Here is an 18,231-nt window from a genome sequence, read left to right as displayed (position 1 = left end):
TAAAAGAGCGAAAAGTAATTATTTTATAGTACTAACTAACATTTGTCATCAGTGAGAACACGATAGTTTGGTATCGTAAATAACTCATCTATCTTGAAATTATATGACTAAAAATGAAATAAAATGCGTATTCTTATTATGTTTTGTTTATTTATCTTCCCTACCACATAGTATTTCTCCGTCTTAAAAAAACAGACTAGTTTTATCATTTTGAGTCATCTCCTAAATTTAGACCAAGTTTAAATATGGAAAAGTTTTAACCAATTACACTCCACTAATAATGTGGACCTCACAATCCACTAACACTACTTCAACTACATTTTTTTTTTCTCTCTCTCTCTCTTACTTTTTCTCATCTCTATTTTATTTTATTAATTGCACATTAAAACCCGTGTCATTTATGCGTTTGTCTGTTTTTTTAGGACCGACGGAGTATATTAACTTACCATGCATGCGTGGTGTAGTGGTAACAAGAATAGATATTGTGTGGATGTGTAATGTTGTGTTAGGTGATAATATTAATAATGTGGCAAAGTTGTTATTGTTATGGGATGAGAGATTGGACCACATTCTAGGTTTGCGAAATGAGAAAAAACATTACATGTGCTGATGAGTTGGACCATATTCTAGGTTGAGAATCAGAACACATGGCATGCACAGATCACATATTATTGAATCAAAATTCCATATTTTGTGATCCTTAAAATTCGAACTATATAGTAGTATATGCATGTTGGGAAACAAAATAAAAAAATACCCCATCGATCCCGTAGAGCTTGTCACTTTTTATCCAGCAGACCAGCACGAACTTTAAAAATTATACTTAATAGATAGTTCGATGAAAAAATAGTGGAATATAGATTCTATTTTTATATAGAGTACTAATTTAAATAAGAATGTGTTAGTGAAATATAAAACCTGTCTATTTAAAATGGTAAAAATTGAAAATGAAAATATGCGACAAACTTTTTTTTTAGAGAAAGGGAGTATCTCACATTATTGTAACAAGAGAATAGAATTGTTCCTATTTAAGTCTAATGCGTTACTCCACTTCTCACCAATTGCATATAAATTGGAATGGTAGAATCCAACAAGTCGTTGGAGGCATAGAGCACATTGGAAATCGGCAGACCAAAGTTGGAGGCTAGGGTTTGGAAAATCTTACTTCCACTGTCCACCAAAAATAGACATAGTTATGATGATACATGCTTTAATGTAAAATTGGTAAAGTAAGAGTGATGAGAAAAAAAATATTAAGAGAAAAACAGTGTTAGTGGAGTGTGGGTTCCACAATAATAGTAGTATTTAAATGTTTAAAACTTTTCATATTTAGAAATTGATCTAATTTTGGTAAACGATCCAAAATGATAAAAGTTTGTCTTTGTTTTAGACGAATGGAGTAAAAGAGAAGAACGATAGTAATGAGAATAAATACTCCCTTCGTCCCCTAATAGGAGTCGCTCTTTGACCGGGCACGAGTTTTAAGAAATGTAGAGAAAAGTTGATTGAAAAAGTTAGTGGAATGTGGGACCCACATTTTTATATGCGTTTTATAATAAAATGTGAGTGGAATGAGTTAGTGGAATGTGGAGCCTACTATCATTTATGGTAAAAATGAAGAGTGACTCTTAACGAGGGACGGCCCAATGGAAATTAGCGACTCTTATTCGGGGACGGAGGGAGTATAATTTTGTTTGTAAATAATTTTAAATATTACGTAGAAATCCAATATATGCATTCCATATTTTACAAGATATTATCAAGTGGAGTAATAAATATACAATATAATCTAGATTGATCCTTATCTATAGACGAAATCTTGATATCTGAGAGGTTTTTTGACCATTAAGTGCGGATGAGCTGGCTATTCGGCGACTTTCGAACCTAGCTATGGTTCGAATGTCGTAAGTGAAGCGTATAACTACTGAAATACTACGAATTAACTGATCGAACATTATATGTAAGCTTCAATTTGTTCAAATTTAGCCAACCCAGTTAGCAAAAAAAATTTCCAGACCATCCAGGCCAGGGTAGTTGATTTTAAATTGATACCATGTAAGCTTTATCACATCAATCTAAAACGAGTAGACACTTTGTTTGAATTTTTTTTTAGAAACTGTTCCCATTTATCTTTATATAATCGTGCCCAACGTGTTCTTGATTTTGTGTCCGGAGAACTCATGGCCTGTGTTTGTCAGCTACGTACTCTCAACGTTTCAACATTTTCTGCACTCATTTTTAAAAAATTACCGTCCAGTTCATGTGACATCTTTCCTTTTCGCACATATTTTACGAAAGTCATAATAATAAATAGTTAAAGTAGAGAAATGACAATAATAAATGAAACGGAAGAAATATAATAATTAATTAAAGTGGAGAACGAGTAAAGTAAAAAAAAGTAATAATGTAGATAAGAATATTCTCTATACAATTCTCCCTTAGTTTACTCTTTATTCACTTTAACTAGTTATTACTATCATTTTTCTAAAACAAGTGCGGAAAATAAAATGACTCTACTATGGTAAAGAAACAGAGGGAGTAGTATTTGTTTGTTCAATAAATCACGACTATAATAATAATAATAATAATAATAATAATAATAATAATAATAATAATAAATATAAAAAATTCTCAGGACAAATTATTTATCCGAGGAATCTTTGTAACCTATACAAAACTACAATGAGGCCATCCGCAACGCGTCTCGTTGCTGTCTCTATCTCGTCTCGGAGAGGCGAGACGGCAGCGAGACGACAGCGAGACGGCGTTGCAGCCCTCCGTCTCGGTCTCGTCTCGGCGGGCGACTCGTCCCGAAGGAAGGCTAGCGAGACGTCTCGCCACGCGTTAGCGCCACGTGGCGCGCTGGCGCTAGGCTTGACGCCCACTCGCCGGCCCGCGAGTGGGCGTCGTCATGCTGACGCAGTAAATCATTTTTTAAAAAAAATTCGATATTAATAAATAAATAAAATTAAAACGGTAATGTTACCATTTTTTACCGTTCAAAGGTATTTTTTTATTTTTATTTTATTTTCTTTTTTTACTCTATAAATACTCCTCTTTCATCCTCAATATACACACAAACACACATCCATTCTTCTCAAATCATCTCTCTTTCCTCTCCAATTTTCATCTCAAAATGTCCGGCGACGGAAACTCTGGGGCTCCGGCGGCTATGACTTGAACACGTTTGGCGACTTGGGGGGCATGTACAATGTCTTGGGTGGTTCCGGTTCGTCGACGCCGGCGGCGTACCAACCACCCCATTTTGATATGGATGCATATGCTCGTCCCTCTGCCCCGAGGTATTCGCAGGGATTATCCCAAATTAGGGAGAATTTTCTGGATGAACCCACTCCGGAAGGAGCACAAGGCGGTGTAAGCTCTGGGGGTCGCGCATTCGACGCCGTGGAGGAAGAGGATGATGAGGATATCGGCCGTCATCCATACAGCCGCAAGGAGACGATGACTCTATTCGACGCTTGGGTCAGCGTCTCGTACGATCTCATCGTCGGGAATCAACAAACCCGCAAGTGTTTTTTGGAAAAGCTCACCGACGCCTACAATGAGAACAAGCCGAAGGGGGCCCGCCGCCGCACCATGAAGATGCTCCGCAGTCATTTTGACCGAGTTGACAGAGATGTCAAAAGTTTTTGCGGAATCTACAAGAATGAAACGGCGAATTACCAAAGCGGAGCTAGTGGAGCCGACATTCTGAGAGCGGCTTTGCGAGTCTTTTTTGACGACAAATGCAAAGAATTCAAACATGTCGATGATGCACTATTTATTAGCACTAAAAATACCTGCAAGTTTACAGGGTAGAACTAGTATAGCTAAAGGTCAGTACCGGGATATCGAACACAGGGAATAAGATTGCAACTGGCTATCATATACTAAGCGTCATATACTATCTAGAGACACAGAGTTTTGGGTTTTGGTTTTATAAACTAGACAAAAAAATAAACAAATATAAAAATAAAATAATACAAAGCAGGCTAAAGAAAGTAGAGTTTTAGGATCCAACTACTACGACCTAGTGATGATTAATCTCACAGAACCCTTACCTTTATGTGTCTCCAGGATTATTAGGAAAGTCGCGATTTTCAGATAAGCCCTCTCTCGAGTGCACTTATCCAGTAGATTAGAGTCTAACTATCAAAGTCTCCTTCCAATAGATTAGATTCTAACTCCTTAAGTTCCTAAGACTCAAGCCCTCACAAAGGATCCCCTCTCTCGAGTGCAGATAAACCTATGTGTTGTACTCGTTCCTTTTACCACGTAAAACTAGCTATCTCTCGATTAATCTAGTTAAACGGACATAGTTCTAAAGTTGGCCAGACAAAAGAACAATAAAAGCACAAGAACAAGCAAAACAATCACAAGAGCTAGAAAAGGGTTCAATTCAATAAATCAAAACATATTCATAATAGTTTTCACCAAAAAATCTACAAATGATGTTTAACTACTCATAGACAAGTAGTAAAAACAAAAATAAAAGTATAAGACATGAAAGAAATTGATAAAACCCAAGGTTGAATCTTCAATCTTCAGTCTTTTCTTGCCTGCATCTGCAGAGCTCCGCTCCAATGGAAGATGGATGAATTATGTGTGGAAGATGGAATGGAAGAAGTGTAGAGAGAGAGAAGGATTGGAGGCTCTGAGATGAAGATTGTGAATTAGGTTTAGAGGTATTTATAGGCTGGAAAAAGGTTTATTTTTGATAAATTTCGTGCCCTACAAGAAATAGGAGAGATTTGGCTTCACAATATAATAATTTCTTTTCTTCCGTGAATTTCCGCCTAAATTCCCGCCAGCTTTGACTGCACTGCGCAATGTTCGTAGAATTGTCATAACTTTCTCCACAGAACTCCGATTGAGACATGCGAGATATCCACGCGAAGATCTTTCGAAGACGAAGAGAATGACATATAGTAAGCACTGATTGGACTTCAAAATCGCTTCCAGAATGGGCTCGAACAGAGGCTGCTGCACTTTGGCTTTTTTTCACCTTTTTCTATCTTTTTCTATCATTTATCAACAAACACGTCAAAAATACCAAATGTATAACATATGCAATTTAAGAACATAATTTGCATGATTGACATTTAAAACAAGTCAAATCTAGTCCTTAAAAACATGCAAAATCTGTGTTCGTCAGTCGATGTTTGGGAAGCGGTCAGAGACGTTGAAAGGTGGGCTGGCGGTGTCCAGTCCAGCACGAGCTCGAGCTTGAAACGCACGAAGCACACGGCGGGTGTCCAATACTCGTCTAGTGAGGGCGGGTCAGGCAAGAGGTTGAGGGCACGACCACCGATGCAGGAGGGTCCTCTCGTGGGCGCCGTCGGCCGCAAGGGACCAAGGCGGCTAGAGGGAGGAGGGGCCGAGGCGAATCAAGCCAGGCAGGCTCGGGCTCGAACACCCTATTGTCCATGTGCTTGACCGCCATGATGGCTGACATTTCCCGCATGACACATCCTCAATATCAAGCCCATCTTGCCGGAATTGAGTTTATGGCAAGACAAATTGGTATTCCGCCTCCAGGTAACTTGAGTGCACCGCCACCGCCTTCTGGGGATGATTCGTCGGCGGAGTAGTTTTTATAATTTCTATAAAATTATATTTTAAATTATGTAATTTTTATTTTTTTAGGATTTTAATTATGTGTTTTTTTTAATTATAAGTTGTAATTTTATGTTATTTAATGAAGTGTGTTTTTATTAATTGAATTTGTTGGAAATAAAAATAAAAAATGAAATTGAATGAATAGTTAAGGGATGAGATGGTTAAGAAATGGAGGGTTATAGGTGTTGTCTCTTAGTTAAGAGATGAGATGAAAAGTACAATGGGGTCCATGAATAGTGAACAGATTAGACGGATAAGAGACAGCGTTGCGGATGACCTGATTATCGATTCGACGGTCCATTTACTCAATAATCAAAACTGCAATGATTATCGATAGTATTATTGTTTATATATCTTGTAGAAAATGAATTAGTGATAGCCCTAGCTAGATATGCCCACGGTTCCGGAACCGGCGGTTACGATTCGGAACCGCCGGTTCCGGTTTTAGAAGTTGTTGAACCGGAACCGAACCGCGAAGGTGTTTCGCGGTTACGGTTCCGGTTCCAAAACCGGTGGTTACGGTTACGGTTTGGAATCGCCGGTTTTCCGGTGGTTTTTTTCCGGTTTTTCACGATTCCGAACCATCGGTTTCTGGCGGTTTTTGGTGGTTTCGGCACGGTTTCACAGTTTTCCGGCGGTTTTTCGAGGTTCCGGTCTAGATCCGCCCAGAACCGGCGGTTCCGGCTCGGTTTCGTTTCCGAAATTTTGGAACCTGAACCGAACCACGGTTCCAAAAGTGACGGTTTCGGTTCGATTTAAATATCACGGTTCCGCGGTTATCCGCCCGAACCAAAAACCTTAGGCATCTCTACCACTAGCTCGTGCTATGCATAAAAATATAGTCCATTTAGCAATTTTGTTTATCGCACTCAATTTATCCTTTTTTTAGGTTACCAAAACTGGATATGAATCGATGATGGAACACATACCGAAGTTGATTAAAATCATGAATCATCTTTATATCTCAATCATTTTTCATTTTTTGACCTTTTAGAATCAGAAGATGTTTTTGTTAGGAATCCGATTTGTATTTTTTGATCAATTTTACTGGCCAGTATTTGAAATGTGTTCTACATTTTAACAACACTGTTAATGATAGTGTATTTAACTTGATCATATTCAGTAAATTTTTCTAAATCATTAGTATTGTATTTAAGAGATGATCTATTGAATCATATTTGAATCGTTTTCTACGCTTCATTTCAAGTCAATATTTTTTATATAAGAAATTAAAAAGTTTTTTACAGAATTGTGCTGAGATTTAGTCACCTTTTAATACTAAATTTAGTTCAATTAAAAAGTTTATTGACGGAGTACTATATAAAACAGATTTTCAAACGTTGTCAGGCCAGGTCCCATTTGGTTCGATGTATGTAGTAGATTCCATAGTAATTATTAATTATTACTAGTATTATTTATTGTCAATGAATGATTAACATGTGATTTATGTGAACAGAATCTTTTATTTCCGCTCCATTTCAATGGGTAAATTTACGTATTAAAAATGGGCTGAAATGGGCTAATTAAAAATGTATGGCCCATGGGTCACGGGCGGCACCGACCTTTTATCTCCGCTCCATTTCAATGGGCAATTTTACGTTATTTGGTTTTTTTTACCAATAGACCACTGCCTAAATTGGAAATTTTTTAAATAGCAAAAAGCTAACGTAATTTATTCATTGCACACAATTTCGTTATCCACTCCTTTATTTTGTTAACTAAAACTTTTTTTTCCATGTAAAAAAACTCACATTTCTCAGAAAATGTGTCAAATAAATGTGAAACGAAATGAGTATTAATACCCTCACTTTGAAATCCAAGAAATAATATAACTCCATGGATATAGGCCCAAATTGTAAAGAAAGAAAACCAGACTTGAAAAACCCTCACTACCAAAAACTAATACATGCTTTGATTTTATCGAAGTTTGGTATTGTATGTAACTAAAACCTCACTAACACAAATAAAATTTAATTCAAGATAGATAATCAACATACATAATGCCAAAAACTAAGGTTGAAAAAACGAAGGCAGTTGATATAAACAAAGTTATTTGTCCTTTGAACCAAGAAATTAAAGACCAAATATATCTCTTAACAAAAAGGGCGAATAATCCGAGAAGATCCATCTCATTATTATCCATGATGAATTCATGGAAATGAATGAGTTTACTACTATATCCAAAATTAATAGTACATAGAAAAAGTTGTTGCCATGGTCCAAAAAACTGTGTTGAAGGTTAACATATCATGCAACAAATGCAAGACCAACATCTTCAAAGCTGTATCAGGTTTACCAGGTACTTCATGTTATTAACTACTAGTACTAATTCATTTCAATCTTTTTTTTTGTGTTCATGGAGTTCTACCACCTCTATCTTTGATCACCGAATAAATCCATGCTCTTGCGCAATAGCATGCAAACCACACATAATGAATGAGTGTGAAAATTTAGATGTGAGTTATTAGATGATGAGAATAATTGTGTGAATAAATAAAGATTCCCTTGTAAATGAATATTGTGGTTTAGGGGTTGATAAAGTGGAAGTGGATGGAGCAAAGGGTACAATAAGTGTGACAGGGGATGCAGATCCATATGAGATAATAGTGAAAACAAGGAAAGTTGGAAAATTTGCAGAAGTGGTGAGCATCGGGCCTCCTCCAAAACCGCAGGAGAAAAAGCCCGAACCAAAGAAGCCCGAAGAAAAAAAGGCAGAGCAAAAGCCAATTGAACATATTCATCATACGCCCTTCATATGCCCACTTTGTGAGAGGATTCCGGTTTACCCCGTCACTCATTGGGAACAACCTACTACACAATGTAACATCTTGTGATTATTTTTTTGTACCACGTCCCACTTTCATTCGACACGAATTTGAGAATTATAAAAGAAAATTGGTGAAAAAAGTTAGCAGAACGTGAATCATACTTGAAAGGCATATATATCTGCATAAATTATAATGTCAAATCAAGTTTTAACAAGTGTAATCCAATTGATTGCACAATCTAGTCAATTCCAACAACAAAGTAAACACTACCATCATAAACAAGAAAATCCATGTAGGAGATATGCATTCCAAAAAGCATGATTATTTGCGGCAAGCAACTAATTATCTTTAATTTGTGCAGCTTAATGAATTTCTGTAATTATTCATCAACATGGTTGTCTCTCTCGTCGTCTTCGTCGTCGTCATGGATGTCATCAATCAAGTCCAACGCTACTAGATGAAGAAACGTAGGCGGCAACAGAAATGGGCACAAGACTAAGCCCTCTACTTTGTAGATCAACTTGCTTTGCGTCCCAACACTCTTTCCCCTTCGAAACCTGTCCAAAATTAATCATCCACTAATTTATAATGCTATTCTATCTAAATATAAATTACTACCTAAAAAAGAAAATCATGCTTTTCGGCAGTCATTTTCATAACATACAATAACGCAAAAATTTAATTTTTATGACTACTTATGGAACATATATATTTTCATTTATTTTGAGTAGTATTGAACATATAACTTTCTTGACAACTGTAAATTAATGTGCATCCATAATAAAAATCCAAACACACATGCACTTTTTTAGTAACACTAGATTTCTTACACAGAAGCACATTAGTATTATCATAATACAATTAATTGTAATTTTATTGTAGAGTACTCATAATTCTCACGATAAGAAGATTGTTATTTGAACTATAGTGAAAATTCTATTTAACTTGAGAAGTGAGAATGACTCATAAATACGAATTAGGCGAATTCATAAGCACGTTAGATTCCTTGAACAAGAAATTTTGCGAATAATTCACCAATTATGGCACTAAAAACCCATGTACTTATTCGAGAATTTCTTATGTACATGGACTTTCCTTGTAGCGCAATTCGTGTGTCATTCTCAATTCTTACTAACATTTCTCATTCTCTTTGATCCTTCCCAATATAGTATGTGTGTATCATACATGTATATACATTTTTTCTTACCCGTTGAAAGCATTGTAGGTGATTGCTCTGGGATTGCTTTATACAAGACATGCTCAATGTCTGAATGTAAACAAGGAAAACTAGTTTATTGACATTATATTCAATGTAAATATATGTGTATGTGTTTGTTTGTGTATGTTTTAACCTGGATTTGATGATGAAGAAACTGAATGTACCCAAGAGCTTCAGTTAGTACAGATGCTGCATCTGTCTGCCCATTACCAAAATAAATAATACTGTTATACTACAAAACATGGCCAATATTATAAAATATGTACTACTACTTTATATATATACATTTATTTACATATATATAATTAATATATTGTGGCTAGTGGTGAGTGGGTTATGATGAAGACATGAGTATGTGCTTATATAAGAATTTATATTTACCTTGCCGAAAGGAGCCACTAGTCTGTGGAGAGCTGCAATCCTGTCTCCTATCTTCTCCTTTTTCCATTTCAATATTTGTACATCAATTTCACAAAATTAACACACTAATTTATCATTTAATTAATTAATTAATTAAATACTATGCAGTAATATAACCATATCTAATCAATTAATAATTTCATGTAATATGATGTATGTCACCTTAGGCAATGTACACGAGGCTGCCTTCTTCTTTGGTGCTGCATCTTTTTGAGATAAACTAGAAACCCTCTTTGTCCTGGAAATACCTTTATCCTTACATGTACAAGCACTTGTAATTAATTATAGAAATATTAATTGATGGGAACTAATATAGCATAGCATATATATACATCAATTTGGAAGTATACCTTGAAAGAGGAGGTTGAAGAAGAGGTGATGACACTATCCAATACATAATCAACGTTAGCAGAAGGTGGAGATGGGGAAACATTCCAACCGAGTTGAGAGGAGAATAAAGGGCTTGAGCTACTGTGACAAAGATCGACCGGATTAGGGCACCTTTCGTGTCCAAAATAATTATTCGCGGTGAGTTGAGCTGCTGACATAGGAAGGATTTGATTCATGTAGTGATCATACGCATCGTTGTTCCTGCGAAAAAATGACATATATAGAATGATGTTGATTAGAGTCTAATAATGGTGCCCTAAAAATTAAAGTGGGATTATATAACATGATTTTTGTGTGTGGTTTAGGTAAAAAGAAAAGTGAGATGCATACAGAGGCAAGCTTGGATTCCATTGGTGTGTGTGTGGTAGTTCAGTTGTGGATTGAGCAGTTGCTAAAGAAGAAAAAGAAGCAAGCTGTTGTTGCAACTCATATAAGTTTGAGGACTCCATCATATAATCTTTGAAGCAACTATAACTAAATGATTCAATCAACAAGCAACAAGTCTTCTCTCTCTCTCTCTCCCTATATGTATAGCCCTTTGAAGTGTTAAATTTTCAAGAAATGAGGGCTCTCTCTCTCACTTATACTTCAAACTAAACAAACAAAATGAAATAGTAGTATTAATTTTATAATAAGGAGTATATACTATAGTTTACTTTAGTATTGGTTTAGTCCTAGTAATGTTTATCAGACTACTAATTGATTCCTGCAATATATATATATATATTTCGAAAATGAAAGATCTATTTCACCTGGTCTATAAAATGGATCATATGACTATGTTGTTCTTTCTCTAGGGTTTATTATTTTTTGTACATGAATATACTCTCTTTGCCCCCAAACATTTGAATATAACAAATTCCTCAATCACTGAGTAGTACGTGAATATACTTATATACATAAAATTTAAAAGATTTAATTAGTCATACATACTTGAACAATATGTTAATGCAGAACTAAGATCAAATATTACTCTCAGGGTTTGAATATTAGGCAGTTATGATTAATGCCATGTGGCAACCGATTAATGTCACATATCATTTGCGGCACATGTTTTAAGAAATGTTAAGAAAAGCGGATTGAAGAAAGTTAGTGGAATACGAGTTCCACTTATATATATTAGTTTTAACTTTTAAATGATATGTGAGTGGATTGAATTAATGAAATGTGGGGCCTCTTTGACATTTATAGTAATTATGAACCGGTACTCTTATTCGCGGACAGACTAAAATAGAAAAATGGAACTCCTATTCGCGAACAGATGAAATAACATACAAAAAGTTTTATTAGTGTTTCAAATTAGTACATTTCGTCAAAAACTTACACTGTTACTTTATCTTATTTTCCATTCTATTCTACTCATTCCAAACTTATTTTTATTTTTCATCCTATTCGCAGATATTATTTCTTCAAATAATACCCCGTGTATTGCCACATATGAATTTTATCAAACTGTAAACACACATATAATTTTCAGCTAATATTCCAATATTGAGAAGTTTAAAAAGAGGAATGTGAGTAATTGTAAATCAAGTTGAACTCAATTCTTACTATATACTATGAATTTAATTACTTAGTAAAAAAAGATATGAAATTTTTTTTTCCTTTTAAGTTGAAGTAACACCAAATATACATACGATCTAATATAAAGAAAATAACACATAGTATGCACTCGTATTGATAAAAATGTTAATGTGATGCAACATTGTTCTTATTTAATAATGACATTAATTTAATTTCACTTCTTATCATTATTTATTGGTGTTTTATAATTACTAGTATTTGGTTTAGCCAAATTTAAATTCAATATATACACATTTCAAAATTTTAGAAATATGAGTAAATCAAAGTCAACTCAATTCTAATACTCCATCTGTCAACGAAAAATAGAGCACATTTGTCATTTTTGGTTGTCCACAAAAAATAGAGCACATTTAAAAAGGGAAAGTTTTCATCAATTTTTCTCTTACTTTTTTTCCCTCTCTCTTACTAATAATATGAACCTCACATTCCACTAACACTACTTCTCTCTTACTTTTTTCCCTCACTCTTACAAATAATATGGACCTCACATTCCACTAACATTACTTCTCTCTTACTTTACCAATTCCACATTAAAATCCGTGTCATTCATAGTGTGTCCTATTTTTCGTGGACGGAGGGAGTATATAAATTTAATTACTTAATAAAAAAATAATTTATAAATATATATTATACAAAATCCAATAAATTAGAAGTTCAAATTAAATTTAGCTTAAAATAAAATAATAGTGTACAACATTCAAATCAAAATTTTATTTAATTAAAAAAGATGTATAGTACAATAAATTTAGTGAGTAATTTTATACCATTATTTAAAATCTAAATTAGACTTCAAAATCCAACACACTAAAAGCTCACTAAAATATTAAAACAAAGTCCAAACAATATACATTAAATTAATATTATCCTAAAACCCTAAAGCAACTTGCACGCCTCCATCTCTCTCTCCCCGGCCAGAGAACTGCTTCTTCTTCCTCGTCGGCTCTCCTTCCACACCGCCTTGCCGCTCCGCCTGCCGCGCCTTCTCACCCGTGGCACTGCTATGCCTTACTCGCCACCCCGCTGCATCATCCGGCTGCCTTGTCTCTCGTTTCACGCATCTGTCATCCTGCTGCCGGTAAAGATCGGATCTTTGAAGTGGCGGCTACAGATACCATGATAAGTATGGTGTCTCTCTACTTCCTCTTCTCACATTTCGTCCCCATCTCTCTCGCTCATCCCTCACATTTTCTCGGCCAGCCGCCGCCTTGCTGCCACCACCCCTCCTCCCTCAGCCTTGCTGCGCTCATCCGCCGTCAGAGCTGTCGCCGGATTCCAAGAGCTTTGCTCTGCTGCAATCAAAGTTAAAAACAAAAAAATCAGAAATCAGTCCAAGAAAATGCAAATTCAGTTAATGGTGTATAAGTGTGTTTATATAAGAGTTTAATCTTCTTTGAGAAGCTACCATTTCATTAGACCAATTTTTTGCCCAATAATGTCTATTTTATTTTTTTACCAATGATCTCCGTCTCTTTTCTCTGTAACTTGTCCCCTCCCCTCTTTTTTCTCTCTATCACGTGCAATAACAATTATAAAAGGAGTGAACAACATGAAATATCTCTAACTTTTGTACTTGTTACACCCGTGACTCTTAATAAAAAAAATAGCACCAAAGGAGCCTAACAAAATATACCATCACAAACGAAGTGTTTTTAGCCATTTTTCGAACTAAAATGCCCAAATGGCTTGAAGGGCAATTTTGTCGGACGACCACCAAACCTGCCCACCTACTTTGCACAACTACACATACCTCCAATGATTTGTCAAATCATATAGTTTATTCTATTTTAAAATATCTTAATTTTATACAATAAAATATTTTTATATCCCTATTTAGAATTTAAAATAAAATATTCTACTTACGCCAGCAGCTTATATTTCCAAGCAGAAGAAAAAGGCCAAATTCTTTAATTATGCCAGATCTTATTTATACTATTTCTGGGTCAATATATGGATTCATTAATTATTTATATTCTTTTTACCTGAATAACAAATTTACACACAAGCATACACTCATTTCTTTTTTCATCTATATATTTTTTTCTTGCTTGAATTGATTTTCTCCAATTCGAAAATCCGCAGCTTTTCACGTTTTTTCTCCTTGAAGAATTTGTCGATTACATGATTTTAATCCTCCATTAAACTCGAGACCTCATTTTCTCCGTCAATTAATCACTCACAACAACTCGCTGACGAAGCAATAAATGCGTTGCTACTCATTCCATCTAAAAACGATCACTTCTTTTTCACAATTTTGAACAGAAGCAATGGGAAGTTGACATTTCAGAAACTGGGTGAGAGAGGTTGCTCGATTTCATAGGGTGTGTTCTTGGAAAAAGAGCCACTCGCCGGAAACGGGAAAGCAATCAACGGCGTGCCTCGAAATCCGCCGCCGCCGTCATCAACGAGGCTGAGAGGGGGCGCGGAATGTGCCGGAATTCAGGTTGAGAATAGGCGTCGGAGAGAAGACACGACACTTGATTTCATTAGTTGATCACTTGATGTGTCAGTCCACAGTGCATGCTGCCGGGCGGCGTCATCATCAGTCTGGTAATTTGACAAGAATGTTCGGTCATTAACTATACTATCTCTATACCGTTCCTTAAACTATCATTTGAGGGTCTCACTGTACTTTTTTACTCCATCACTTAACTAAAGGACGGAACCTGCAACCCTCCATCCTTAACCGTCCCTTAAATTACTATTCATTCAATTTCATTTTTTATTTTTATTTCCAACTCAATTCAATTAAAACAAACACACTTCATTAAAAAAAATTACAACTTAAAATTTAAAAAAATAAAAAACACACAATTAAAATCCTAAAAAATTACACGTTGCATAATTTAAAATACAAATTTAAAGAAAATAGAAAAACTACTCCGCAGGCGAATCATCCCCCGAAGGCGATGGAGGTGCAATAGGAGGTGGAAGGCCAAGTTGTGCTACCATATGCACAATTCTGTTCCACCAGGCTTGGAATTGGGCGGGCAAGAAGCGGGAAGTGTCCGCCATTATGGCGGTCATGTACACCGCCATAAGGGTGTTCGAGCCTCCCCCGAGCCCGATCCCAAGGCCGCCTGGCTTGATTCGCCTCGGCCCTTCCTCGTTCTAGCCGCTTTCGCCGCCTTCGTCCCTTGCGGCCGACGGCGCCCACGGCTGGGTCCCCGTCATCGCCGGCCGTACCCGCAAACTCATGTGATGCAGCCTCTTGTGCGTCGCTGCCCTCACCGGTGTCACCAGACGAGTATTGGCCACTCGCCGTGTGCTTCGTGCGCTTCGAGGTTGAGCCCGAGCTAGAGCGGACATCGCCGGTCCACCGTTCCTTGTCCTTGACGGCCTGCCAAACATCAACAAATTTGAATTGTTTGCCGGTGTCCTGGTTGTAGACGCGCAAAGCTGCCCTCAGAATGTCGGCTCCCGTGGTGCCGCTTTGGTAGTGCGCCGCTTCGGTCGAGTAGATGCCACATAATTTTTTGACCTGTCTGTCGACTCGGTCAAAGTGAGAGCGGATCATTTTATATGTGCGCTTGCGGGACCCTTTCGGCTTGATCTGGTGGTAGGTCTCAAAGACCTTTTCCCAGAAGCACTTCCGGGGTTGTTGATTCCCGACGATAGGATCGTACGAGATTGAAATCCAGGCGTTGTACACAGCCATCGTTTCGTTGTTGCTGTACGGATGCCGGCCTAGATCCTCATCCTCTTCCTCTTCTTCCTCCTCCTCCTCGCCCGCCTGGGCTTCCGCCCTGGAGCTTCCACCGCCTCGGCCTCCTCCACCGCCTCGGCCTCCTCCCCCGCCTCGGCCTACTCCCGGCGTGGGTTCAAAGGGAAAATCCTCCCGAATCTGGGATAATCCCTGCGAATACCACGGGGCGGAGGGACGTGCATATGCATCCACGTCAAAATTGGGTGGTTGGTAACCCCCCGGCGTCGCAGAAACCCTAGGTGCCCGACGTCGACGAACCGGAACCACCCAGTGTGTTGTACATGGCCTCCCAATCGTCGAACGCGTTGATATCCCACCCGCCGGAGCCTCCACCGCTGGAGTTGCCGTCGCTGGACATTTTGTGATGAGATGTTAGATGAAAAATGGAGAGAAAATTGAGATGATTTAGGAAGAATAGATGTGTAGTTGTGTGTGAAATGAGGATGAATTAGGAGTATATATAGAGTAAAAAAATTAATTAAAAAATAAAATAAAATAAAATAAAAAACGGATATAAACGGTAATATTACCGTTTACAAAAAATTATTTTGTTTTTTTTAAAATTCGAATTTTTGTAAAAAAAAGATTTATTGCGTCAATGCGTGACGACGGCCACTAGCCGGCCGGCGAGTGGGCGTCACGCATGGCGCAGGGGAGCGCCACGTCGCCATGGCGCGTGGCGAGACTGCCCGTCTCTTATCTCGCAGGGACGGGTCGCGGGGCGGGCTGGTGTGCCGCAACACGTCGCGCGAGCGTTCCGTCTCTCCGCGACGGAACACGGGATGGTGACGTGCCGCGTAGTGGATGGCCTTAAGAGCATGAGGGTGTTATCGTCCGAAAAATCCTCGTTTATGATTGTATATTTTGTTAGGCCCCTACGATGCTTTTTTTTATGGGTCATTGGTGCAATAAGTGCAAAAATTATGGATATTTCATGCAGTTCACTCTTATAAAAAAAAGTAAGTAAATACTCGTGCTTTTATCATTTTCCCTCTAAAAAGGTATCATAGTAATTTCTGGAGGAGTTTCACGACTGCTCCATTAGATATGTATAGATGCGATACTATTAATTAAATATTTTAATTCTTATTTAAAATATTTATATGAGACAAACTGAAATAGAAAAGTGTAAATAATATAAGATAAAAGAAGTAATAAGTAGTTCAAATGACGAAAAAATAATATAATAAAAAATAATATAAAAGATTGTTATTAATCTGGTTTAGTTATAAATTTATCATTTTGGCACTTCTCGCTATATATATCAGTATGTTGGAATATGACATACTTATATTTCAATGTGAATTGTTTGGACTAGAAAGATCTACAATTCTACATAAAGTATCTTCTGAATTTGTTATTGAATTTTGAATAAAGCTGACAGAACACGACATTTAATTATGGTGGTGATGAACAACATAATTTCAAAGACTTTTCTGTATTGATATAATTGTAATTCCCAAAGACCAAGAGATGTGGCCATTTATATATATATATATACACATGCAAGCGTGAGGTCAAAATGTTGTCACCTTATATCCTTAAATAAATTTCCTTAATTTGTTACTCCGTATTAAATCAGGGGATTGTCATGAGAGGAAGACGAGAATTAAATGAAATTTTATTCATTTTAATTAGTTTTTCTTTCTTCTCCATTATTATCAATATACTCATGTGCCTCTGTGTTGCATGGCATATACATTTTTCGATATTATAAGGCACATGATGGATCCGCGAATTTCTGATGTTAGTAAATGCTGGTAGAGAATGAAGATTACGACACAAAGAATTTACGTGGTTCGATTTACTGAAGTAAATCTACGTCCACGGGAAGAAGGGAGGGCAAGATTGTATTGCTTGATCTGGGATTACAGCTTACAACACAGACTTGCTATATGGTATTTTATCTCTAGAGAGCTTAACCCTTTTCTATCTGATCTAAGTTCTATTTATACATTGAACTAAGGTCGTGGTTTGCAGCCCCACTAACAAGATCGTGGGTGAGCAATAACTGTTCAATAACTGCTTCGTACCACTAAATAGATCGTGGGTATAGCGGAGGTCGTGGAGGCCTTTCATGAGTCCACTAACTCCTAGTTCGGTCGAATGCTGAGACCGAACTGCTGGACTTTACCGATCAGCTCTTGCCGATCTGAGAGGAGAGCTTGACTGGTCGGCTTTTACCGAGCTGTAGGCTGAGTCCGAACTCTTTGGTCGTGCCGAACTCTTTGGTGCCGAACAGATACTCTTTCTTGGGCTCTGGGCTGATGGGCCGTCACTGTTATTGGGCTTGCCATTAGGGTTTAGTTCGTACCCCATCACTACCCCCCCGAAAAGCGAAGTGAATCACTTCGGCGAGGTGAGTCACTTCGGCATTCTGGATAATGGTAAGGGGGAGGCTGACGTCAGGGGACGTGCCTTGCGCGTGCCTGCATTAAATGCGACAGTAAAATCCGGCCGTTGAATCCTGAAAAGGTGGGATTCGAAACGGCGCAACGATCTCGAAATCTTTCCCGAATCTGATAAAT

General features: G+C 37.2%; 2 protein-coding genes across 4 annotated transcripts; one reads left to right on the top strand and one right to left on the bottom strand.

Moving 5' to 3' along the window:
• The first annotated feature begins 7,833 nt into the window (after nt 1-7,833).
• On the top strand, nt 7,834-8,453 carry LOC121787166 (heavy metal-associated isoprenylated plant protein 43-like). The gene is made up of 2 exons (XM_042185822.1): nt 7,834-7,918; nt 8,149-8,453. The coding sequence occupies exons 1-2, from the start codon at nt 7,834-7,836 to the stop codon at nt 8,451-8,453; spliced, it is 390 nt and encodes a 129-aa protein (XP_042041756.1).
• A 92-nt stretch (nt 8,454-8,545) lies between these two features.
• On the bottom strand, nt 8,546-10,951 carry LOC121786524 (transcription factor bHLH123-like). 3 transcript variants are annotated; one of them, XM_042185159.1, is made up of 7 exons: nt 10,747-10,951; nt 10,377-10,617; nt 10,189-10,281; nt 9,988-10,044; nt 9,740-9,805; nt 9,595-9,654; nt 8,546-8,944 (listed from the first exon to the last, which is right to left on the bottom strand). In XM_042185159.1, the coding sequence occupies exons 1-7, from the start codon at nt 10,866-10,868 to the stop codon at nt 8,822-8,824; spliced, it is 762 nt and encodes a 253-aa protein (XP_042041093.1). In that variant the 5' UTR covers nt 10,869-10,951; the 3' UTR covers nt 8,546-8,821. The 3 variants fall into 3 exon arrangements, with proteins under 3 accessions (XP_042041093.1, XP_042041094.1, XP_042041095.1); XM_042185160.1 differs by having other exon boundaries at nt 9,988-10,041; XM_042185161.1 differs by having other exon boundaries at nt 9,988-10,038.
• Nucleotides 10,952-18,231: the final 7,280 nt, after the last annotated feature.

This window comes from Salvia splendens, chromosome 22 (assembly GCF_004379255.2).
Source record: "Salvia splendens isolate huo1 chromosome 22, SspV2, whole genome shotgun sequence".
NCBI lineage: Eukaryota > Viridiplantae > Streptophyta > Magnoliopsida > Lamiales > Lamiaceae > Salvia > Salvia splendens.
This window is presented reverse-complemented; position numbering and strand designations above follow the sequence as displayed.